Genomic DNA, 26,974 nt, shown 5'->3' on the forward strand with positions numbered 1-26,974 from the left:
TTCGTACTTTATTACTAACTGTTCTTAAATCAAGTGGAATGATTTATAACTCATATACCCAAAGCAACATAACAATGTTGATTACCAGTTCTTAGTTTTATCAGATGCAAACACTAAGTTACACTCTCCAACTTGCTATAACAAAGTATTTCCATAAACATCAGCTAGTGTTCTAGAAGGATATATCTATAAACTTAGTGGCTCCCTCTCTCTATCACTTATGCAAGAATGATCAAGGTTCTTTTTAGGATTATTTCTACTGCAAATGTCTTTTCTATACTGATTTATTTCTATCAAAAATTCTCACATCAACCCCATCCCGAAAGAGCAATTTCTCTCCAAACGCAGACACCACTCATACATACACACACACACACCTGTTGCCATGTGGTTTTTTGCAAAACCCACACTGCTTGCTGGGAGTCCACATATATTTGTTTTCAATTGAAGAGCTATGCTCGGAGCCTTCTCTTTTTACGGTAGCTATGTTATCTGGAATAAATAATGGTGGTTCATCCAAAGAAAAACTTTTACTGCTTCTCCTTTGGCGGGGCTGTAGATTCTTCTCAGGCTTTTTCAGTTTCAGCTTTTCTTCCTCCTTAACATGCTCCATGCCTTGATGTTCTAGCTCTTCCTTTCCGTGACTATTGGTTCTCACAGCTGGAGGCTGTGGCTGAGGCTTCTGGCACTGTTTCTGGCTGGTATGTAACACATGTCCAGTCGGTGCAGGATGATGAGGTTCTTTAGAGCCAACGGGGTGACCATGAAACTTATCACTCGAGGAATGAGTCAATGGTTTAGAAATTTGTACAACATTTTGATCCTGTGATGTTTTTTTCAACACAGACTGAGATTGGTTTTTCACAGACTGAACCCCAGAATTACAACTCTGACTCTTGGAATCCTTTCCAACTTGTTTTTTCCTCACTTTTACTGGCCTATGAAAATTTGGCTGTGATTCTGGCTCACCAGCACTTCGTTTCACACTTTTAACATTAACTTTAGTTTTGTTTTGCATGGCTTCGTGCTTTGCTACAATTTTCTTCGGAATATCTGTAGTCATATCTGGCTTAGAATGAGGCACAGGTTTTGTATGTTTGGACTTCATGTTTTTTGACTCTAAGCAAGAACTACTATTCGATTGACTATTTCTATCTTCCTGAAAATCCGCTGTTTCATGGGACTCTGCTTTTACACTTTCAATAATATTTAACTGCTTTGAGTTTTGGTCAGGCACATCACAAATGGTGTCTTCTAAAATACTACTCTCCGGTTCAAAAGCACCAGTATCAATCATCTCTAAATCTGATTTATTGAACTCAGTGATCTGTAACTGCTTAGACTCTGTATCTTCACAGTAACCCAAAGGTTCCATTTTCTTTCTTTCTATAGAGTTTGCAGCTTCATCTATGGTACTATTCAACTGCAAATCACATTCGGTCACTTCATCCACAGAACCAGACAAGGCCACAAGGTTCTGTTCTGCTTTATTTGGATTTGTACAAGCAACATCACCAGAATTTTCAGTGGAAGATTTCGGTTCTTCAGTAAGTCTGTCATCTTCCTGAGATGACTTTACTGTCTCCTCTGATTGCTGCTCAGCTTCCTCCTTTGTCTTCATTTCTTCAACGGTCTCATCTATTTTATCTGAAATGGAATCATTCTGCTCATGTTCTTCTTTATCAGAAAACTTAAACAATGGACTACTAACACTCTTAATGTTACATTCCAACAGAGCTTCATCTTTCTGTTCTTCAACATTAACACAAGTGTCTGAAAGAGGTGGACAATTTAATTCATGAGATGGCACATTTGTTTCTCCCTGACTAGAATCTAACTCTGCTTCATCCTTCACTTCTAGAGAAGCTGACACTGAAGAGTGACCTGGAGATCCTGACACTTCCTGCAGGGCTTCACTTGGTGCAGTATGTCGGCTGCTCCTTCTGTTTTCCTTCTGGTGCTCAGGTTTCAGTGATGCACACACTTCCTCCTTTAGCGGACACTTCTCTGGTTGTTTCACCCCTGCTTTAGGAGCAAGCACAGTCTTCCCAGATGCTTTTTTTGTGCTAGTTAAAGGTGCTGTACTTGAACGCTTGGCAATAGTGCTTTGTCGCAAACTTCTTACTTGTTCTATCACAGGGAAAAAAATAAATAAAAATAACTTAGCTATTTTATCATGTGTTATTTCAATGCAATTCAGAATGTCACTCCTCTGATTCATAATTTGTTCAATCAAAATGTACTGAATAGTTATTACAACTATCAACATTAATATATTTCACAAATATATATAATTTAATACACATTAAGAGAACCTTCAAAAAGTTCATGGGAGGGCCTGGCGTAATAACCTAGTGGTCAAAGTCCTCACTTTGCATACACCAGGAGCCCATATGGGCACTGATTCTAATTCTTACTGCTCCACTTAACATCCAGCTCCCTGCTTGTGGCCTGGGAAAGCAGTCGAGAATGGCCCAAAGCCGTGGGACCCTGCACCCACACAGGAGACCTAGGGGAAGATCCTAGCTCCTGGCTTCAGGTCGGCTTAGCTCCGGCTGTTGCAATCACTTGAGGAGTCAACCAGCAGACAGAAGATCTTTCTATCTCTCCTCTCAGTAAACCCGACTTTCCAATAAAAATCTTTTCAAAAAATTCATGGGAAATGTGTTTAACTTTTAATTCCATTTTCTCATGAACTTTTTGAAATCTCTTCATAGATGGTAGACTCTATGTTTATCAAAGTTCTCTAATTTCTGCTGGGAAATAGAAGAACTTTTTTAAAACTCAAGTTCTTATACCCTACTCCCTGAAAAGTACCCATCACGTTTTCTTTCCATAGCTGAACTGTAAATAAAAGGAGCTTCTTTTACATTAATGGATACCCTAAAGTTAAGCTGCCACATTTTTAAATTCCAAGTATAAAAGCCAGATTTAAGAACCCATACAATGAGACTGTCACAAGTTTCAAGATACAACTTTAAATGAGCACTGGTTCTTTAGCAACATGGCTTCCTTTCATCACCATTTTAACATGAAATTATTCCTAAGCAATGAGATGAAGTATACAAGAGGGCACCACAGACCCACCACAATATATCACAAATGCAAACTTGAACAAGAACGGGCATTTGGCATAGTGGGATGCATACATCCTAAGTTGAAGTGCCTGGTTTGAGTCTCAGTTTCCTGCTAAGCGGGCACCTTGGGAGACAACAAATGATGGCTGAAGTAGTTGTGTCCTGTACCACGTAGGAGATCTGAATTAATTCCATTCTCTGAGCTTTGGCCAGGCCCAACCTGAACTGTTGCCAACAGGTGAGCAATAAACCAGGAGATGGTTCTGTCTTTGCCTTTCAAATAGAATGAAGCTACTTTAAAAAAAAAATTTAAGCATGAAAATAAGTATAAAAATAATTTAAGAAAGCTTCACACCTTTAGCAATGTTCCTAGTGGGCAAGCCCCTTGCCATACCCATGGCACTGTAAAGCACTGGTCTAGAAGAGGGCGAGGGTTGTAAGCAGGCTGCACCACAATACATTAATGCACAAACTGGGGGTCTAGCACAGTAGCCTGGTAGCTAGGGTCCTTGCCTTGCATGCACTGGGATCCCATATGAGCGCCAGTTTTAATCCGAGAAGCCCCGCTTCCCATCCAGCTCCCTGCCTGTGGCTTGGGAAAGCAGTTGAGGATGGCCCAAAGCCTTGGGACGTCGCACCCAAGTGGGAGACCCAGAAGAGGCTCCAGGCTGCTGGCTTCAAAATGGCTCAGCTCTAGCCATTGTGGCCACTTGGGGAGTGAAACAGTAGATGGAGGACTTTTCCAATAAAAATAAATAAATCTTTAAATAAAAAGGGGGGGGACCAGTGTGATTGTGTAGCAGTTCCAGTACTGTCCTTGAACTTGCCAGGGTCCCGTGTGGGGCCGGTTCTAATTCTGGCCGCTCCGCTTCCCAACCAGCTCTCTGCTTGTGGCCTGGGAAAGCAGTCAAGGACGGCCCAAAGCTTTGGGATCCTGCACCCACATGGGAGACACGGAGAAGGCTCCTGGCTTCAGATTGACTCAGCTCCAGCCATTGCGGCCACTTGGGGAGTAAACCAGCAGATGGAAGATCATCTTCTCTGTCTCTCCTCTCTGTATATCTGATTTTCCAATAAAAATAAATCTTAAAAAAAAAAAAAAAAAGAAAAGAAAAGAAAGAAACACAAGCTGGCAGTAATAGACCAGGGGCCTAATGCTGGTGCCACAGGCAAGCCACATTCACACATACCACTGAGATTGGCCACACGCTTGAAGTCTGGAGTGGAGGGTGCGCATTGATGGGATAGATCTTGGGCACTGAGCAACGAGCTCACTAATTGGAGATAGGGGACAAGATCCTCAGGGAGACCTCTATTGACAGTCTTTGCATCATCATGAAATTCAGACTTCCAACGTCCCGGAAGCAACAAGACCTCCAGCCTCAGGGAGCAGATACCAGGGCATGTGTCCTGGTATATGAACACACAGTGCATGTTGTGCCACCTCCTATGTGGACTCCTAAGCAGGGGCGAGAATCATCCAAGGTGCCCACAAAGGATCAGTAAGCCTGCTCCTGAAAAAGAGCTATGTCCCCTGGATGCCACTTCAAAAGGCAGAAAGAGAAAAGGGAAATCCCCAAGCATATGGAATTGTATTATGAAAAATATAAATAAATGAATGAATGGTAGGTCCATTTTGATGTGAGGAAAAAAATAGGCAGAAAGCAGCAACTTCTCAGTTCTTGGAGTGGTCCAGCCACCGGCATCAGCTACACTTTCTAAGGCTCAGGAGATGGATGCACCAGATGAGACAGGTGCCTGGATCCCTGCTTCCCACCTGAAGATCCAGAAGTCGTCCTGGCTCCTAGCTCCAGTCCAGCCACTTGGTAGCAGAACCAGCAAGTGGAGTAACTTGTGTTTCTCCCTCTGCCTTTCTCTATAATTCTGCCTTTTAAATAAATAATAATCTTTATTTTTAAAAAACGAAAGCATATGTTCTTATTTAACCGAAATAGTAATCTGAAGTGGTGATTATGGTCCTGACAATTATTAGTAGCCTACTCTTTCATTCTTAAAAGTAACTCCGTTCAATTAATATAGTCATTCTAAACTCCGAGTCCTTTTTTATTTTTACAGAATTTGACACAAAGCTTGGGTATTAGGTAATTATTGAAACTTTCCAACTTACTTGTTGAGTTACAAACTGCTTAATACCTGATCAGTCACAAATTTTTTAAAGTAAGAAAACTTTGTTTCAATATTTAGCTGGTTTCTAAAGCTTTAAAAACAGTTTTCAGTAATCTACAGCGATACTTTGTCCATCTTTGAAATAAATGAATTTGTAACATCCATTACCCATTAAGAAATCATTGTTGGGGCCCAGCGGCGTGGCCTGGCAGCTAAAGTCTTCGCCTTGAATGCGCCGGGATCCCATATGGGTGCCGGTTCTAATCCCGGCAGCTCCACTTCCCATCCAGCTCCCTGCTTGTGGCCTGGGAAAGCAGTCAAGGACGGCCCAAAGCTTTGGAACCCTGCACCCATGTCGGAGACCTGAAAGAGGTTCCAGGTTCCCGGCTTCAGATAGGCGCGACACCGGATCGGCGCAGCACCGGCCGTTGCGGTCACTTGGGGAGTGAATCATCGGACAGAAGATCTTCCACTCTGTCTCTCCTCCTCTCTGTATATCTGACTTTGTAATAAAATTAATAAATCTTTAAAAAAAAAAAAAGAAAAGAAATCATTGTTGACATCTAAGAAGGTCCTAGAAATAACAAAGGAGTATCATATTCAGCTTTAAGGATGCTAATATTACAAAATGTTTCCCGGAGCCATATAGCATACCTGGTAACAGCCCTACCTCTGAAGTACTGGCACCCATGTGGGTGCCACTTTGAGTCCTGGCTGCTCCACTTCCAATCCAATTGCCCGCTAAAGCATCTAAAGATGGACCAAATGCTTGAGCTCCTACAGCTATAAGGCGGATTAGAAAGAAACTCCTGGCTTCAGACTAGCCCAGCCCCTGAAGTCATTCAGGGAATGAACCAGCAGAAGGAAGACTCTCTGCCTCTCTCATCCTGTGTATTCTGCCTTTCAAGTAAACAGATGAATGTTGAATGGAAGAGAAGAGAAGAGAAGAGAAGAGAAGAGAAGAGAAGAGAAGAGAAGAGAAGAGAAGAGAAGAAGAAAGCTTTCCAAATTCTAGGTAATTTATCAAAAACATCATTTTTCTTCTCTAAATGAAAAAGGATTTGAAATCATTCCCACAAAGTACCATTATTGTTCACTATGAATTATATTCTTTCCATTTCTCAAAATTCAAAGCATAAATACCAAATAAAACTAAGATATGAATCAAGGGGAAAATAAAGCAAATACATGTGTCTTAAGTTTATTGATTTTTCAAGATCCCACGAAGATTACAGTAAAAAGATCTTTTTGAAACAACATGAATTCAAAACCAAAGGGCACATAAGAGAAGTTGAAAATACAATGACAGGATCTAATGTCATCGGAACAACAGCTGGGAGCCCTGAGCAGTCCTCAGAAACAGAACAGTAAACTTCCTTCGGGACTCGGGAAAGGAGCTTTCCCTGGTCCTTAGTTCCAACTCTGGATCCCCACCCTCTTTTGCAATGACCATCAGGGTCACTCCAGAGCACACCCCTAAAAAATTAGATTAGATAGAGAACAATAAGAAAAAGACAGGAAATGGTCAGCTTGGAGTCACATATACCTTACTAGGTAGGACACAAAGATTAGTTACTCCTCACTAAGGTACTGAAGATTTCTCTGCACACCCCTCCTAAAACTGTTCTGGGCCTCAATTGTTGACATATGCCTTGTTAAGAGTTATAAGCCAATTTGGACTATCCCAAAATTCACCAAGCTCAGTAAAAATCATGCTTCAATACTATAAACTGCTAAACATAAAAATGAAAATAGACATGAGACAGCTGAGTATCACCCTATATATAGGGTGTATAGCAGCCGGTTGTGTACAAACTAAAACTGAAATGTCAATGCAGTAGTCACAGGATGTGGTTAAGAACTTCCATTTTCTAACATATTGGTCACTCAATGCCGTGTCAATTAACTCCATAATGTTGTAAACTGTTGTTGATGTTACGTTGTAGCTTTTCACTGGACAGGATGATATTCTGCCAGCTCTACATTCAGACCAGGGATGGTCTCCCCAAGAAACTATTGAATTTATCTGGACAATTAGAGGCTGGACTCTATATATGGTATATGCTTGCAATGAAGGAATCATGACTGGATATGAACTGTAATACAGCAACAATGTGTAGGAATATAACGGGGGGAGGGCAAGAAGAGGGGTTGGGGAATGCCAGAGCCTATAAAACTATGTCATAAAACGAAATACAAAAAAAAAAAAGCAAAAAATTTATATTCATAAAATAAAAAAAAAAGAAGAAGAAAATACATGACAAGTTTTGAAAGCCAAATATTGGTGTAAGAATTGCAGTCTGGTGCAGTAGCCTCGTGGCTAAAGTCCTTGCTTGCATGCATCGGGATCCCATATGGGCACCTGTTTTAATCCCAGCATCCCTGCTTTCCATCCATCTCTCTGCTTGAGGTCTGAAAAAGCAAACAAGGACGGCCCAAAAGCCTTGCATTCACATGGGAGACCCAAAAGAGGCTCCAACTTCCTGGCTTCAGATTGGAGCAGCTCTGGCCGTTGCAGCCACTTGGGTAGGAATCATGGGACAGAAGATCTTCCTCTCTGTCTCTCCTCCTCTCTGTATATGACTTTCCAATAAAAATAAATAAATCTTTAAAAAAAAACAAACAAAAAAAGAATTGCTAGAAGACTCAAAACATACAAACATCAAGCTAACAGTTTTCCCCAAAAGACAGCACCATTAAAAGGTCAAAATCCCTAAACTAGGAATTTGTGGCCCAAGATGAATATAAAGCAAATATGAGAGTGGGGATTTGTAGTTGGATTGCTAGAGCCTCTTCTCGCACCCATTCCACCTGTTAGAAAACTGCTGCTGCTAAAGCTAGCAGCTCATTCACTGAAGAGAATGAACCAGGGTTTCTGAACTACGGATAAAACCTTTGGCATGTTTGACAGTTCCAAAAAACTCTACTAAAATCTGTGAGATTAAAGGCAGGCTATCTATCATGGTAACTGGGGTGATTCCAGCTTCTTGCTAATGCAACACTCTGGAAGGTAGCAGGTGACAGCTAAAGAATTTGAGTTCCTACAATCCATGTGAAGGTCTAGAATGAGCCTCCAGCTCCCCAGCTTTGGCTTAGGCTGGATCCAGCTCCACCGTTACAAGCACGTAAGGAGTAAATCAGGGACCAGGATGTGGCACAATGGATAATGCCACCAGTGGCAGTGCTAGCATCCCATATGGGTGCCTGTTCCACACATGGTTGTTCTACTTCCAAACCAACTGCCTGCCATGGCAGGGGGTCAGGAAGGGGGAATCAGTGGAAGATGGCCCAAGTGTTTGGGCCCTAGAACTCATGCAGGAGACGTGGAAAGAGCTCCCAGCTCCTGGCTTAGGACTGGCCCAGCTCTGGGCATCATGTTCATTTTGGAAGTGAACCAGTGGATAGATTTTCTCTCACTATCTCTCCTCTTTAACTGTGCCTTTCAAGTAAATAAATAAATTTTCAGGAAAAAATGCCTAAGAAGTGGACCCATGGGTAAAAGAACTTTCCCTATCTTTCTCATAAATAAATAAAATGCACAATAACTTAAGCGAATTTATAACGTACTGAAGACTGAGTCACTCTATTGGCTTCCCTTTTATCAAGGCTCCCATATGCCAACAATCTATTCTACATTCATTCAGACACAAGAGATTCTGCCAGAATACAAGTTAGCCAGATCACTATATACTGATGCCATGGTTTACAAAAATTAGTCCCCACATTCAGTAGTTCCACAACTTTAGTTTCCTACCTTTAAACCGTAAGGACAAACCAGGATCAAACATTTTAGCTAAGTCTACCATAAAACACTCTCCTTCTCTCACACACAGACACATCTTGGTGAGATTGGCAGCAATTCATAACTGTTAAACTATCAAAACCACTTGAGCAAGACCCATGGAGCATGCCCCACATCAGGGACCTGGGGTGGGTGGGAGACTGGGTGGGGCTTCTCTCTTAATATCCCCCTTTACCTCAGATACATGAAGGAAACAATATGGAAATAGTAGTCCTTGAACCTTTTTACCCTAATTAACTATGTAAAGATTGTCAAAAATATGGGGGCAGATCAGACTAGGCAGGGCTATAACACCTGTGGGCCTCATGTGAGCTAGATAAGGGAAGGGCCACGGTGAGTTGACTGTTCCAATTGGTGCAAGCAAAAGGGTTGTTTGGGCTTAACCGCAGCATTAGCTGGCAGAGGCTGGCACTGGGAGGTAATTCTGTCAAGTCAAATGCCAGAATCACCTGGAGAGTGCATAATCTGGGAATGGATGTGGCCTAGAGGGGAAATAATGGGCACCTTCTTCTTGGGTTACCACGCTCACTGTACAGCACAAAAACCAGGACAGGGGCAGGGGTGGCTAGACAGAAAGGCACCTGCCAGTAGGTGTATGGGCTGGATAGTAGGTTGGTTGGGTTGAACTAGGCTTCAATGCCCACTGACATGTGCGAGAGCTAAATGGGATGTGGGACTGACTGAACAGGCCTGCAGTACATACTGGCAAGCACGGGAACCAGGGTAGGGGGCAGAACTGGTAGGGGTTATGGGGAGTCGCCCCGACTAGGCTGCAGCTCACACTGGTTTGCCTGAGGACCGAGTATGAAGTGGGCAGGATCGAGCTGGACTACAACACCCATTGGTTCACGAGGAAGTCAGGGCTGGAAACAGAACAGACCCAACAGAACAGACCCAGCAATTGCAATGACCAGCATGTGCATAAGCTGATTGGTGTGATGGACGGTGTTGGAATCTGTACCAGCAAACTCACGCAAGAACCAGGTCTGGGATCATCTCAGGTGAAGTTTGTTTGGAGATCCCTCCAACTGAACTGCTGATCTTAGAACCCCAACCATGAAGAAACTGTCAGCCAGTGGACTCTGAATAGGTTTCACTGCGACTGGAACGGCGAGACTGGCAGCAATCCAGAACTGATGAACTATCAAAACTGTTTGAGCAGGACCCTCGGAGCGCCTCCCGTTGGGGATCTGGGATGGGTGGGAGGTTGGGTGGGGCTTTTCCCTTTGTTGCTCCCCTGGGAAGGATGATGGTGTTGGTGTGGGAACAATGGTGTTACCCACTTTCACCCTGTGGCCCTTGACCCTTTGTACCCTGATCAACTGAGTAGGATGGTTAAAAATTGGTTGAAGAAAAAAAAGAAAAAAGATTGTCAAAAATATAATTTAAAAAATGGAAAAAGTTAAAAAAATAAAAATGAAAGAGGGATAAAAAAATTTCAAATATGTAGTAAGACCCTAGTTATAGGCAACTGCCTACACAGAGGCAACTGTTAACTCTGCTGGGAGAACAGCAGCTAATTGCTGCAGGGAAGTCTGGGCCAGATTAATGTCAAACCTCTACTACTACACCAGAGTGCCACCACAGTTAGCCATTCCTTTTTGTTTGTTTGTTTGTTTAAGGATGTGGGGAAAGCAGGTAATGTCCCCCTGGCACCCAGGTGAGGGAAGAGGTTACTGCAGATTGTCCAGGGAAGTGCAACTGGGGACATACTAAAGTGGGAGCAGTGGAGGTATGTTTGACAGGGAAGGAATGACTTCTAGAAGCTTCCACAGACCAGGTCACTGCACTCTCAGGCAGGGACAGGGAGTTGAGACAAGAGTGGTTTAGAGGGCATGTCTGGGTCAGGTCAAGGCACCCGTCAAGGCACCCACCCACATGGAAATAAGTGGCATCACCTGTTGCCAACTGGCACAGATGAAAGCAAGGACTGGAGGGCATGTCTGGCTCAGTTAGGCTGTAGCACATGCCCACAAGTGTTGGGGAATGGATGGGCTACATCAGGCCAGGACACGGCAACCACCAGAACGTAAGCAAACAAAATCTGGGAACAGATTCTGTAGGGAACCTGTGTGCGCACCTCTGCGGTACTGCAGCACCACCTGTTTATGTGAGACCTGGGGATGGTGATGAGCTGAGCCAGGTTGGACCATGAAACTCACCTGACAAACCCACTGGACACTCCTAGGAGCTGGGGCTAGGAGGAGGCCACTGACACATGCAAGGGACAGGACTGAAGGTGAACAATGCCAAGCAGGGCCATGGAACCCACTGGCATGCATGAGATCTGGAGCTGGAAGCAGGCCTGGTAGGAGGATTTGGAGAACTCCCCTGCCTAGGCCACAGCTCCTGCTGAACACAACAGCTAGTGCAGGCAACGGGGCAGGCCAAGCCAGGCTAGGCCAAACAAGGCAGTAGCGCTTGTCATCATTTGTGTGGGACAGGTCTGGGGGCACAACAGGCTGGGCCCAGCTGCAGCACCCATTGGTACCCAAGAGAGCCAGGACAGGGTGTAGGCTGCACATGGCTGAGCTAGGCTGCAACACTTGCCAGCAAGAGCTGAGACTGCAGTGGGGCCATAACAGACAGGGTTGAAGCACTCACCAGTACAAGCAAGACCTGGGGCTGGGAACGTGCTTGGTAAGGGAGACTTAGGGAACTCCCTTGATAGGCTGTAGCAGCTCCTACTGGTGAATGCCAAGAGTCAGGACAAAGGGACAGACCAGACAGGACAAGGCTACAGCACCCTTCAGCATGCTCATGGGCTGGGTTTGGGGGCTAGGCTACAGCATCTGCTGGCACTTCTGAGAGCCAGAATGGGTGTAGCCACAGCATCAGCCAGTTCACATGAGAGTCGGGTCTCCAGGTGGGCTGGGATGGATAAGCCATAGCCCCCATGGGTGTGCATGATAGCAGATGGGATGCAAAACAATCAGGCTAGGCTACTACACATGCCAACAAGCAGAGAAAAACGTGGCTGGGGATGGGCCTGATGGAGGTTTGGGGGGTCATCTCATTTAGGCTGTGGGACATACTGGTGCACATGAGAACCAGGCTGGTGGAATGACAGGCTGAGCTACACTGCAGCACCCAATGAGTCTCATGAAAGATGGGGTAGGGGGGCAGAACTAACAAGGCAGCTGCATGCTCTCGTATGTGGTATGTGCATTAGCTGGTATAGGTCACACACTGAACCTGACTGTGCACTAGCTGGCCCACACAACAGTCACATCTGAGGTCACCCCAGGAGAAGTGTCTTGGGGGACTTCCCATCCAGATCACTGGACTCAAATCCCAGCCACAGGGGGGAAAAAAAATCACAAGGTACGTGGTCCAATCTTGAAGTACATGTGTCCAAACTCTTCAGTTGCCTGTTCAGTGGACAACATGCCCAGAGGCACATCAGTGACATGACAGCTTGCTCATCTTGGCTAGCAGAGGACACTGTCAAGTGCCTTGTCAGAGGATGCTAAGCAGAGCAGGTTGAACCAGTCTCCTAAACAAGTTTTCTAATATGTTCCTGAGCTTGTAGATGCACTATAAAGGTGGACCCGGGCAGCCAATAGACCTTGGAAAGATTTTCTCAACCCTGGTGCAATAAAGCCAATGACATCTCAGAACTATCAAAACCACTCAAATAACGCCCTCGGAACACTCTTCCCCACTTCAGGTCTCAAAGGCATCATCAAATGACTGCCCCCATCCCCAGTTCTCATGTGGCTTGACAACAAGAAATGACCCATTCCCTTCCCTCCACTGAGGACACAAGAGAAAAGAAAAATATCAAACATTTGTTTCTCTACACCTTAACCCTTTCCACCTTAACTGGAGACCTACACAGGCATGCATCGCCCTCAACTATGTGATATTATTTAAAGAGAAATTTAAGAAAGGGTCAAAAAAATTCTCTATACCGAAATAAACTTACATTTAAATTTTTTACAAAGGGCACTAAGAAAATACATTAAAGGAGAGACAACTCTAAAATCTCAAGACCATCTTAATAAATGATTTTATGCTTTTGAGATGAGTAGAATGCTAGCAAAATGACCATTCCCAAAAGAAACCAAACTGGATTGGAAAGGTTGAGGATAAGCCAGAAGAAATTTTAGAAAGTCTCTAAAAACTAAGTCTAAGTGTGAAGTAGGCATCTCACACTTAAATAACAAGCATTCCAGAACATAAGAACTAAGACAATAAACACAATAACTAATGAAATCATTGAAGAAATTTTCTCACAATTGAAACATGACATTTTTCATACTAAGAGGATTTACTGAATACCTAGCTCAATACAGCATTAAAAAAAAGTTCATGGTATGAAAACACTAGAGCTAAAGAGAAATATTCAACAAATATCTAGAAGACAGCAGATAACATATTTCCAAAAACAAACTTCTCAACACTTAAGCTGCAATATAATGGAGCAATAACTTTAAATTTCTGAAAGAAAATTTTCCAAATTTGAATTTTATCTCCCGACGATTCTATAGTATGAATCATCTGAATAGTATGAGAAAAAATTAAATACATTTGCAGACATAAACATACAAACTACAAAACAAACTTCTCAGAATGGCAAACAGGAGTGTCTGAGTAACAGCTTTGCTTCAGGTTCACAGAGCTAACAGTTCACAAGCATGGCTCAGAAGGCTCCAAGAGATGTTTCTTCAATTAAAAGCAAATGACAGAATATCTAACAGGCATAAACATTATCTTAGCAAGGATTTGGACAACTGACAGAATAGTTACTTTATAACCATTGGCAGGTACACAGAAAACTAAGCAAATAAATCAGAAAAATAAAGAGAAATAGCATTTACAGTCACAGTAACAAATTATAACTATTCACCCAGCAAAATTACATATTGGAAAGAGGAAAAACACATACTTTCAGGTAACAGAAAAGAATGAAGATCTTCATCATTCATATACTGTTACTTATTCATTATTCTGATTTACCTACTTAACTACTGACTCTTCACTATGAATTAAATACATAAATCAGAATAATCACAAAATAGAAATACATGCATGTTGCTTAGACATGAAGGTAACTGTCCCAAAATAAATCCAGCTGAAAGTTAATTGTGGCTTCTTCTGGGAAAGGGAAATAGGTACTAAGTATTAGAAAGGTCAAACAACTCCTGTAACCTCAGAACTGACCATCAAGAAGATACAATGTAACACTTCTGTCCCTACACCTCTGATGTCTCTGGCTGGACTTCTTTGGAAGGATTACCTTGTGCCATTAAACGAGGTGATTTTCTTGGTGATCTCACTGAATTTTCTTCTACCTTCTCCCTCAAATTCCTGTTAGGTAAAATCAGTTCTTCTTCATCAATGGCATCATTGCCACTTTCTTTAACAACTCCTTCATCCATAATATCGTCAAGACCAACAACTAGAAAAAAAAATAACCAAAAAATTAATTTTTAAAAATACTGGGGATATTAAGTCTTAAAAGGCAGTACAGAAAAACCTGTGAGATAGTTTTCATGTAACACTACACAGTCATGAAAATCTAAGCCTACTGTAACATATCTGATATTGCTGACATTAAGCTCTCCGTTCAGTTTTACAAACTCCTACCTTGCGATGAAATTATTCAGAGTGATCAGCTATAAACTTTCCTGATTTGTCCTCAATTATCATTTTCATTCATCATTTTCTATCTTCTTGTGAATATCATAGGTGACTATCCTTGGATAATTTAATTATTTCAATTCCGGTTAAGATAATATAAAAAAGACCATATCCTAAAAAGCTGTGAGTCTGGGCTCAGGCTACAATCAAAACTCTAATTCTAAAGTGGATCCTAGTATTTGGAGGCTTTATATTTCATCTGTGAGAGAGTAGGCAATATTCTTCTACTTTTTAGTAGTCCCTACCCCCTTCCCCCAAAATATGGAAGGAATAAGAAATAGAGAAAGACAGACACTGCATAATGTTACTTCTCTTTCCTAATGGCATAGAAAATAGCAGACGTTTAATATCAATTAATATATCCTAGTCAAGGGACAGGGCCATATAAATGAGGAAGGAGTAGGAAAGAATGAAGACCAGCAAACATTAAAGGAAATATTAACAATGCATTCATGTTGGCATTAAGTTTATCTGTATAGAACTAATGCCCCCCTATTAACCAACATGTGTCTCTAAATGAATAGCTACAACGAATCATTCTAGAAGAGTGTCACTATTTAAATCAGGCCTGGATTCAAATCCCTAGTAGAACACTGAAATAAAACTCGGTCAAAAAAAAAAAGGAAAAAAAAAAGAAAAACCTTGACCAAGTCATTTAACCTCTCCAGCAGTTTCTTTAATCTAAAATGAGAGCAACAATACCTGTCCTACCTACCTCACAGGGCTGTTGTGAGGATCAAGGGAGATGATGTATGAGAACTCACTCTGTAAACTTTAGAGCGCTATACAAATGTTAGTTATTATCTTCATCCTAGGGGTTAGAAGTAACCTCAAGAAGTTATCTAGTTCTCATCTTTGTATCCAAGTGGAACTTCATTTAAAAGAGCTCAACAAGAGTGGTCTATCCTAAAATTTAAAGAGAACAAAATTCTTCATAAATATATTATCAATGGTACAATCTTTTTGAAGAGCAATTTGACAATAAATAAGTAAAATTGCTCATATACTATGACCAAGACAAATTATTAAAAACAGAGGAAAGAATGAATTGTAAAAAGATGCTGGGGAGAAAACTCGACATGTACCGTGTTAGAAATAAACAAGCAAAATGCACGTGCATTATTCAGAGAGAAAAAAGCTGATAGGAAATAGGCAAAAATTTCAACACCCCCCCAAAAAAAGCAACCTTTTTTCTATTTTCCAAATTTCCTGCTAAATATGCATATATTTCAAAATTCCAAAAAGCTTGTAATTAAAAGAGGGGTGAGGGTTTTTTTGGTGCAAAAATCATCTTTTAATTTCACTTACCACAAATTTCATGAAGCACAGTCCTATTACTTTCAAAAGTACATTCCCACTTTTGACCACTATGCTACAGACTAAGTGTAAAGCATAGGGGGCATTTGAGACATAAGTTAAGATGCCACTTGGGATGCTGTATCCTGTACCAGTGTCTGGGTTCAAGTCCTAGTTAGCTCCGAATTAGTGGCAGCTAGTGGCTACAGTAGTTGGGATTCTTACTGCATTGAACACAGGCAACCCAGATGTGAGTTCCAGGCTCCTGGCTTTAAGCTGGCTTAATCCTGGTTGCTGTCAGTGTCCAGAAAGTGAACCAGCAGATGGAAAACATTCTCTCCTTCCTCCCACCTTTCAAATATACATATAAGTTTTAGAAATGCAGAAAAGAAAATGCCTTCGGAAATTTTAATTTGGAGGTTGAAGATAAGTGGGAAAAGTGGAAACTTAATTACACTGTATCAATATGATGAGTTACTTAAATTGTCACATATCACATTCTCATTCTGACAGATTCATGTGCATGTGTCTACACAGACTCGATATGAATTACAAAAATGTACAAATAAAAATAGTATGAATAACTCTAGCGGCAAAATAGACAAGATATCTAATGCTTAATCACTGCTACTTTCCAAATTTCCTTCAATGAGCAAACATTTATTATACCATTAGAAAAAAGGAAGAGAGAGAGAAACAGTTCAGGAGAAATGCCTGAATGTTTCTTGCCAGAAAAAGGCTTGCTGTGAGTTTTACAGCTACATTCATATGGGAAAACAAAACCAATAGAATTTAGCAAACCAACACCAAAAGTCAATGATCAGGTTTAAATGCTTACATGTCATAACATCTGACACAGCTGATACTGTGCAACTTCTTTATCTCCTCCTATAGTTTTTGGGATATCATATCCTACCCCAGTCACTATTTCTCAATATGATACAGCATAGCTTCTGCTTCTTACAAATGTCTACATGTTGAAGGATCCAAAGGTGCAACCATCTTTTTTACTCTCACTCATATACATTCAGTCCCAGATCATCTCATCCAGTGCCAACTGCATTCCCCTAGGAAAGTCACATTTGATCTCCAGAATATCATCTAAAATCTTCATTAAGTTGTCTAGTACACAGCTCAAATTCAACATATGAAAAAGATTCCATCAGCACCCCCCCAAAAAAAAAAACATACCACCTGTTCTTCCCAAGGTATATACATTAGCGAGTTCCACTTATCCAGTTATTTGAGCCCAGAACTTTAAAACAGTCTTAACTTCCTTCCCCATTACTCAATACAAGCAATCAGCATATCCTTTTAGCTTCGTTTTCAAACTGTATGACTCATCTATCCATTTATCAACTCCCCAGCTAACATTCTACAAATCACAAACTGTAGAAAGTTCCTCTACAGGCATCCCACACAGATTGTTTATTCTCATTGTTGTAATGGGGATCCTTCTAAATCAGATCATGTTACAGCCTTCTGTTCAAAACCCTCCACATGGTTTAGAACAGACGATTTGAAGTCCAAAATGCTATTCAGGTTTTTAAGATGTTCCGGACAAATTCCCTGGTTCCTATCACTCTAATTCACGCTGCTCTAGCCTTTCTTGAACACTGGAAACCCATTCAAATGTTTGGACATGTTACTGTCTCTGCATGGAACACTCATATCCCAAATGTCCAGAAAGCTCACTTCCCTTCAATGTTTACCCAAATATTAACCTCTCAAAGAAGCCTGCCCTAAACCACCATATGCAAAACAAAACATACTCCCACCACTGGTTGCTCACCTTCAGCATACTTTATCCCTTAAAACATGTTTCATTATCTCATATTAAGTACCCACTTACTGACTTTGTTATCTGATATTAAGTATCTACTTCCTGACTTTTATCCACTGCGTTGTAAATTCCACAAGTCACAGACTTGAACTTTTCTAGTCCTGTCTGACTGCCTACAACCCAGAAAAACAACCTGGTACAAGGGAAGTACTCCAGAAATACTTCAAGAAACCAAGGAGGAGAAAAGTGAGAAAATTTTAAACTTTGACAAGAGTAAAATATTTACATAACCCAAAGAACCATGGAGATGAACTTCATTTCTTAAATATATTGATGGTCAAACACACAAACACACAAAAAAAGCATCGAGGTAATACCCATCACACAGAGTAAAGTGCATTTGAATTAGGTAGAGATCAGGAAAGTTAACCAGCAGACAGATCAAACTAAGGGGAAAAAGTCCATTATTTTGACACACATACACAAGGTGAAGTCACATTACAAAGGACTAAGACTTGGATAAGGCCTGGCACGGTGGCCTAGCCGCTTAAAGTCCTCGCCTTGAACACACCAGGAGCCCATATGGGTGCCGGTTCTAATTCCGGCAGCTCCACTTTCCATCCAGCCCCCTGCTTGTGGCCCAAAGCCTTGGGACCCTGCACCCGCGTGGGAGACCCGGAAGAAACTCCTGACTTTGGATCGGCTCAGCTCCAGTCACTACAGCCACCTAAGGAGTGAATCAGCTGACCAAAGATCTGTCTGTCCTCCTCTTTGTATATCTGATCTTCCAATAAAAACTGAAATAAAGCTTAAAAAAAAGTCATCTGAAGGAGGTTAAAGGATCAAAAAATGACTTTTTTCATTAAAAGACACACAAGGAAGGCACAGAGGAAGGAGCTAAGGCAGGGTGAGCTCATTTTACAAAGGAGATGAAAGAAGAGAGAGAGGGAAATTGAGAGGGAAGGAGGGGCAAAAACAGCCATGTAAGTATGTGACAGAAAGCAGCTTACTGATACTTTGAGGCTGTGCTGTGAATGGAACCTATCTCCCAGAAGGGACATGTTAACATGTTATTTATGCTAGTGTATCACCAGCACTAGAAGTAAGGTCTTAGGGAGGCAATAAAGATGAAGATCCCTATGATGGTGTCAGTGACTTTACAAAACAGAAAGAGACTCAGTGAGCTCTCTCCATGTAATGGCACCTTAGCAGATGTCAGTGTCATGTCCTGGGACTTCCCTGCCACAGAACTCTCAGCTAAGTAAACCTATATTCTCCATATCCTTGGTATTTAATTATAGCAACAGAAAACAGACTAAGACAGGTCCCACCATTATTCAGACACCTCTTGATCAACAACCCAGACTGGAATAACAAAGATTGGACTTGAGATAGTTCTCAAAAACCAGAATTTCAAAACATGTATCCTCTTTTGCACTCCTGTTCATCCTGATAACTTATCTCCTTTATCCAAGACTCCATCTCCGCAAGGACTCAGGCTCTAAAGTGCCTCCCACGACTTTAGGGTGCTCATGCTGAACCAGGGCCCCAAATTTAAAGTGCCATCTTAACCTCTGGGAGTCTCAAAATGGAGATAATCCAAATGGGTCACATGGGAATTAACATATGAAGTACTGAGAGCCATACTTAGCATTTAAAAAGTCCTATATTCGCTGCCAAGTATTGTTTCACAGTCTCTCCCTTTTCCTGTATTTTCCTCAATTATCTGTACCCTTTTCCTGATTTTCCTCAATTCCTTCTAAAACAAATCAACCAACAAGAAAAGTTGTCTCGGATTTCTTTGCTCTTTCACCTAAAGTAATTCACAGTGCAGAATGAGTACCTCAGGAAAAATCCTTCTCAAACGTATCTGTGTTTTTTAAAAAGTTAAATCCAATTGTTTTTGCTAAGAAAATGAATGACCAATCACAAACTCCCCACCTCCCATGATCACTCCCCAAGTGAGCACAACGGCTGGTAGCTGCGACAATCCGGAGCCAGGAACCAGAAACTTCTTCTAGGTCTACCACGCGAGTGCAGGGTCCCAAGGCTTTGGGCCATCCTTGACTGCTTTCCCAGGCCACAAGCAGGGAGCTGGATGGGAAGTGGAGCTGCCAGGGTTAGAACCGGTGCCCACATGGGATCCCGGTGCGTTCAAGGCAAGGACTTTAGCCACTAAGCAACCACGATGGGCCCTTTCACAATAAATTTTAAAGCAGATGTTTGCAAGTCAAAGGATGTAAATACATCTATTTTAACACAACATAGGTGCACAGAAAAACATACACTCACCAAACAGCTTTCAAAAGGAAAACCTTCAATCCAAATAAGAGTTCAGTGACAACTGACTGTTAAACGTGTTGTGCACAGCAACTCAAGCTGCACTTGGCATGTCTGCTGCTGGTTGAGTCCTGCCTGCTCACCTTCCAATTCAGCTCTCTGCTAATGCACTTGATTCCCTGCCATGCATGCTTCTGGCTGCTGGTTTCTGCCTTTTCTAGTACTGATGTTGAAACCATTCGAGGAATTGAAGCAACAGATGGACTATCTCTCACCACCCTCTTCTATCATTCTGCCTTTCAAATAAATAAATATTTCATAAAAACAAAATAAACACTAGTAATAAAAAGGCCTTAACATTTCAAATGTGACATAGTCTTTTTGCCTACGTCTTCAGCTTTATTCTCCTACTTGAGCCTTACTGTTTTCTTTCAGCAACTAATGTGTGTCTTTTAGACATAAATGCACACCAGGTGAGGCAGGCTAAGGGATAACCATAAGAGAGCACTCCCCAGAGGCAGGTGGTAAGGGGAATGTCCAAGTCAGAAGCCACAACTCAACCCAGGTCTCCCATATGGGTAAGGAAGGATTCAACTACTTGAGTAGTAACACCTGCTGTCTCTTTCACGAAACTGGAACTGGCAGTCAGAGCTGGGAATTACAGCCATTCACTCTGGGCCCAGTATGTTAGCCTAGCCACTAAATTCCTCGCCTTGCATGTGCCAGGATCCCACTTGGGTGCTGATTCTAATCCTGACGGTCCTGCTTCCCACCCAGCTCCCTGCTAGTGGCATGAGAAAGCAGTTGAGGACAGCTTAAAGTCTTTGGGCCATGGACCCACGTGGAAGACCTGGAAGAGGCTCCTAGCTTCTGGCTTTGGATCAGCACAGCACCAGCTGTTGTAGCTACTTGGGGAGTGATTCAACAGACAGAAGATCTTCCTCTCCGTTTCTTCTCCTCTGTATATGTGACTTTCCAATAAAAATAGACAGCATCTTTTTCAAAAAAGATAAAGAAAGTTAAAACAACGTATACTATAGTACTTTAATATACTGAAAGGCATATTATGACAGGGAGAACAATGTATGTGCTATGGTATAATTATGTCCTAAACCTTTTTTTCATACTTCCACTAAAAAATGGGTCAAAATAACAAATATTCTTTCAAACAATATTTTCTCAACCTAGTCTTACTGACATTTCCTAATCAACTATGCACTTAAAATGTGCTCAGTTTAAAAAGAAATTCCAAGTCACATAATGCAATGTAATCAATTAAAAAATGTCTAAAAAAATTCTTTTTTTCCAGAGGCAGCAGCATACCTGTTACACTGCCATTTCAAGTGCAAGCATCCCACATGGACAGCATTTTAAGTTCCTGATGCCTCACTTCCAATTCAGCTCCCTGCCTGTCCAGTAAAGTAGCAGAGATCAGTCCAAATGCTTGTCTGTCTGCATGCATGCATGAAGACCCAAACTAAATTCCTGGCTTCAATCTGGCCCAGCCCCAATCAGTGCAGCCATTTGGGAAGTGAACTAGTACATGGAAGACTGACTCTCCCCACCTCCCCAAACCTCTCCATAACTGCCTTTCAAATAAACAAAAATAAATTTTAAAAACAAAATCTCAAACTGGAATCAAGATGGCAGAACAGAGTAAGGACACTTTTAAACAGAGAAATATTGGCTAGTGTGAAGCACAGAGGGCAATTTCCAGGAAACAGGAGAGAACAACAGGAGAACAACAGCAGAGGGGTACCTGGAGTCTGACTAACACAGGAAAGCAGCAGACATTATAGTGTGGTGTTGCAGTGACTGATATCCAGTAGCATTCAGTGAACGGCGAAGATCTTAATTGCAATGATACCCAGATAGCAACAGGTGGGAAGGGACTTTCACTGGGAGCTCAGGAGTGGCACATCAGGCACAATTTCTTACAGTGTGGCCAAGATTTTAAGACTGCAGGGGACAACAGGCAGTTGCACAAGCACTGAGTTGAAAACCTCACTGAGTTCAGTGCATTGCACAAGTCCCACAGGAAAAAGAGACTGACTTCGTACAGGTCAAAATAGGTCCACATGGCCCTCAGACCACATGGCCAACAGGTTCCAGCAAGATCAGCACCATTACCAACCTAGCTAAATGGGACATCTGGTGTCTCCCTGATCCTGGGATCCACTCCAACTGGAAGTGGGAGAAAGGCTGTACAGACAACATGCAGCCTCAGCATGGTATCACAGAAGGTGGAAAGTGTCAACTCGGGAGCTGGGGCTACAGAGACCATGGTGCAAATCTAACATAAGAACCCACACATGGAACTCGCTGGAGGGAATGGCACAAGTGAGTGCAAACAAACAGTCGTGTACCAATGCAATAACTAACATCAAACTGTAGACCTGTGGGTGACACAGTTTAGAAACCTACCCCAAGGAGAAAAATCTGCTAACCAGAAGTACAATTACCAAGAGCAAAAGAAGAGACAAAGGCACAATGAATATTATGGAAGACTCCCCTGCAAAGGAACAAAAGCCTTTGCCAACCTCAGAGTTCACTGAGAAATACATCAAGAAAATGGGTGGTACAGAATTTAAAACACTTATTATACAGCTTTTATCATCAACTAAAAGCACATAAAGCAGGCGTTCAAGGAATTCAGGGAATAACTCACACAGGAAATGCTTCAAATGAAAGCTGATATATCAGAAATGAAGAACACAGTGGAGCGAATTAAAAGTACAATGAAGAGTCTCCAAAAGAGAATGAAGGAGGCAGAAGAATCTCAAAATTGGAAGATATTTCTTGTCACCAGGAGGAAACAAATAGCTGGAAGCAGAGCTGGATCAGGCTAGAAAAAGTATTCAAGAATTGAAAGGCTAAGAGGCCAAATATTAAAAGTTACAGGAGTCCCAGAAGGTGCAGAAAGAGAAGCTGGGTTTTAAAATGTATTTAACGAACTACTAAGAGAAACTTCCCCTAATCTAGAGAAAGAATTGGGAAACAACATCCACGAGGGGCAAGGAAATCCCAACAGGGTTGACCAAAAGCAATCTTCATCAAGACACAGGATAATGAAGCTCTCTTCAATAGAAGAGAAGGAAAAGATCCTTAAATATGCATGTGAAAACAATCAATTGACATATAAAGGAAAGCAATTAAACTCACAGGAGACCTCTCACAGGAAACTACAGGCAAGAATAGAATGGAGTGACATATTCCAGATTCTAAAAGCAAAACATTGTCAGAACAGAATAACATATGCAGCAAAGCTTTCTTTTGTCTTTGAAAATGGAATAAAACTCTTCTACAGTAAAGTTAAAAAAATATGCCTCTTCCAAACCTGCCCTACAAATGATACCTAAAGATGTTCTCTTGACAGAGAAGAACAGCGCCCACCAAAAGCAAAGGGAAATGCGAAAAACATCCCAGTGAAACAACAGAAGACTAAATCAATGAAAAATCCATTGCTAAAATGACAGACCAAATTGCCACCCATTCATATTAACCCTGAATGTAAACGGCTTAAACTCATCAATCAAAGGTCACAGATTACTAGACCAGATTAAAAACAAAACCCATCTATTTCTTGCCTACAGGAAACACATTTCATCAACAAAAATTAGCAGAAATTATATCTCATGTATTTTGATTTTTGTTAGTTTCATCTGTTCAAAACACTTCTGATTAAATTCTTCAATGAATCATAAATCATACAATAGCATCATTTTCTTCAAGAATGTTCTTGATTTTCATTTCATCAGTGACACATTAGTCATGCAGTAGCATGCTATTTCACTTTATGGTGTTGGTAATTTCTTTTTTTTCTTCCTGTGGTTTATTTTGTGTCATGGCTTTTCATTGAAGGGGATGTACAGTAACTGTGTAATGGATGCTATTTTATCCAGATGTGAGGATAGAATGCAGTATTCTATTTCCAAAGATGGACTTACAATGAAACTATTCACTCTATCTTGACAGCAGGATGCTGGACTCTCTGCCATTGTCCATGCCCACAATGATGGACATATGACTGTGTATGAAGAACTATACTATAGTAATGATATAGAGGAATTCAGTGAAAGGGAAGGGAATTGGAGAAGGGATAAGGGAAATCCCAGGGCCTATGGAACTGTATCATAAGATTTTACTAATGAAAAGAAGTAAAATTTAAAAAAAAAAGAAAAAAACCAAAACTTCTAAAAATTATCATATGAATGACCACAAAAAGAAGTCAGAAATGTACACATTCAATAAAGATTTTCTGGGCCCGGCCTGATACCGTAATGGTTAAGGTCCTTGCCTTGAATGTGCCAGGATCCCATATGGGCGCCGGTTCTAATCCCAGCAGCTCCACTTTCCATCCAGCTTCCTGCTTGTGGCCTGGGAAAGCAGTGGAGGACGGTCCAAAGATTTGGGATCCTGCACCCGTGTGGGAGACCTAGAAGAAGTTTCTGGCTCCTGGCTCCGGATTGGCTCAGCTCCAGTCACTGTGGCGATTTGGGGAGTGATTCATAGGATGGGAGATCTTCCTCTCTGTCTCTCCTCTTCTCTGTATATCTCCTTTTCCAATAAAAACAAATAAATCTTAAAAAAATAAAGATTTTCTATGCAGAGGGAAGTGGTAATGGTGCCACTATACTTGAAATTGTTGTTATCAAAGTTACACATGCATAAAGTTTCAAATAGTTATTTCTTTAGTCCATTAAATTATTAAGAAAATCATTGGGAATCAGCACTATGGCATAACTGGATAAATCAAGTGCCACTAACATCCCATATAGGCACTCGTTCAACCTCTGCAGTTCATTTCCCGATCCATCTTGTTGCTAACACATAACAAAAAGCGGCAGATGGCCAAGTATTTAGGGCCCAGCGGCGTGGCCGAGCAGCTAAAGTCCTCTCCTTGAACGCCCCGGGATCCCATATGGGCGCCAGTTCTAATCCCGGCAGCTCCACTTCCCATCCAGCTTCCTGCTTGCTTGTGGCCTGGGAAAGCAGTTGAGGACGGCCCAATGCCTTGGGACACTGCACCCGCGTGGGAGACCCGGAAGAGGTTCCTGGTTCCCGGCTTTGGATCGGCGCGCATCGCCCCGCTGCAGCTCACTTGGGGAGTGAATCATCAGACGGAAGATCTTCCTCTCTGTCTCTCCTCCTCTGTGTATATCTGGCTGTAATAAAATGAATAAATCTTTAAACAAAAAAAAAAATAAAATAAAATCTTTAAAAAAAAAACAAAAATAAATCTTTCCTTTTTTAAGATTTATTTATTTTTATTGGAAAGGCGGATATACAGAGAGAAGGAGAGTCAGAGAGGAAGATCTTCCATTCGATGATTCACTCCCCTGAAACAAATAAATCTTAAAAAAAATCTCAATCAACACTCCTTATATAAACAAAAACAAACACATAAACACCCTATTAGTTCTTTCTCTTTAGACAATTCTTACTAATACACTTACAAAATCTGAGAAGTTTGCTAACAGCTTTACTAACACAAAGCTTGTAAGATTTGGGCCTAACATGGTAGCCTGGAGGATAAAGTCCTTGCCTCACACATGCTGGAATCTCACACTGGCACCAGTTTGTGTCCTGGCAGCTCCATTTCCCATTCAGCTACCTGACTGTGACTAAGGATAGCAGTCGAGGACGGCGCAAAGTCTTGGGACCCTCAGCCATGTGGGAGACCAGGAAAAGGCTCCGGGCTCCTGGCTTTTGATCAGTTCAGCTCTGGCTATTGCAGCCAGTTGGGGAGTGAATCAGAGGATGGATGATGCTTCTTTATGTCTCTCCTCTTCTCCATTTATCTGACTTTCCAATTAAATAAATAAATACACAAATATTAAAAAAAAACTAACAGAAGGACCATGTGGTAGCCTAGTGGCGCCATAAGGGCGCCGGTTCTAACCACAGCAGCCCTGCTTCCCATCCAGCTCCCTGCTTGTGGCCTGGGAAAACAATTGAGAGCCCAAAGTCTTGGGACCCTGCACCTGCATGGGAGACCCAGAAGAGGATCTGGACTTCTGGCTTCTGACTGTTACAGCTTGGGCCGTTGAGGTCACTTGGGGAGTGAATTATCAGATGAAGATCTTCCTCTCTCTCTCTCCTCTCTGTGTATTTGACTTTCCAAAAAAAATGAAACAAATCTTTAAAAAAAAATGACAAGATAGTAATGGACAAAGTTGCAAAACCCGTAAGAATTACAAAGGATCAGGAATTATCATGAAAGCATTAAAAGAGTTGCTAACTCAATATTACAAACTTTGCCTTTTATCACCTGGTCCTCACTAAATATCATCAAAACATAAAAACTCATAGCCACAGACTTCAATTTAAAGGCAGATAAAAGATGGGGCCCGGTGGCATGGCCCAGCAGCTAAAGTCCTCGCCTTGAACGCACCAGGATCCCACATGGGCGCCTATTCTAATCCCGGCTGCTCCACTTCCCATCCAGCCTCCTGCTTGTGGCCTGGGAAAGCAGTGAAGAATGGCCCAATACATTGGGACCCTGCACCCGTGTGGGAGACCTAAAAGAGGTTCCTGGTTCCTGGCTTCGGATCGGCACAGCACCAGCCGTTGCAACTCACTTGGGGAGTGATTCATAGGATGGGAGATCTTCCTCTCTGTCTCTCTTCCTCTCTGTATATCTGACTTTCCAATAAAACAAATTTTTAAAAAAGCAGATAAAAGACTTAAACACATTTTTTAGAAGATGAAAAGAAAAGTGAAAAAGAATAATAAATTAACATGAGTCAAAGCTCCAACAGAAGAGGAGCTAAAATTTAAAGGCAAATAACTGTATCCAATATTTAGAATCTCTGCAAATCGAAAAATAGAGAAAACAAGCAGTGATGTGGGCTGGATATAAGGAGCTGACCACTTAAATACTAAATGGTCAACTAGATTCCTTTCCCCAAAGTCATTACCCAGCAAGACTTACAAACACACATTAAATTCCAAGCAAGAAAA

At 41.7% G+C, this 26,974-nt stretch overlaps 1 protein-coding gene across 7 annotated transcripts in view; it reads right to left on the reverse strand.

Moving 5' to 3' along the window:
* The window catches only part of PHF3 (PHD finger protein 3), a 90,627-nt gene that overhangs the window by 38,389 nt on the left and 25,264 nt on the right, over positions 1-26,974 (reverse strand). For 2 of the 7 annotated variants that reach the window (XM_058661711.1, XM_058661726.1), the window contains 2 exons: positions 14,249-14,410; positions 378-2,130 (listed from right to left, as the gene is read on the reverse strand). The exons of 1 other annotated variant lie outside the window; for it this stretch is intronic. In XM_058661711.1, the coding sequence (XP_058517694.1) occupies positions 378-2,130; positions 14,249-14,410 (1,915 nt within the window). Of the gene's footprint in view, positions 1-377; positions 2,131-14,248; positions 14,411-15,367; positions 15,559-26,974 lie in introns of those variants that run through there. 4 more of the 7 variants (XM_058661718.1, XM_058661734.1, XM_058661730.1 and 1 more) reach the window with 3 other exon arrangements.

This window comes from Ochotona princeps, chromosome 1 (genome assembly GCF_030435755.1).
Source record: "Ochotona princeps isolate mOchPri1 chromosome 1, mOchPri1.hap1, whole genome shotgun sequence".
Lineage (NCBI taxonomy): Eukaryota > Metazoa > Chordata > Mammalia > Lagomorpha > Ochotonidae > Ochotona > Ochotona princeps.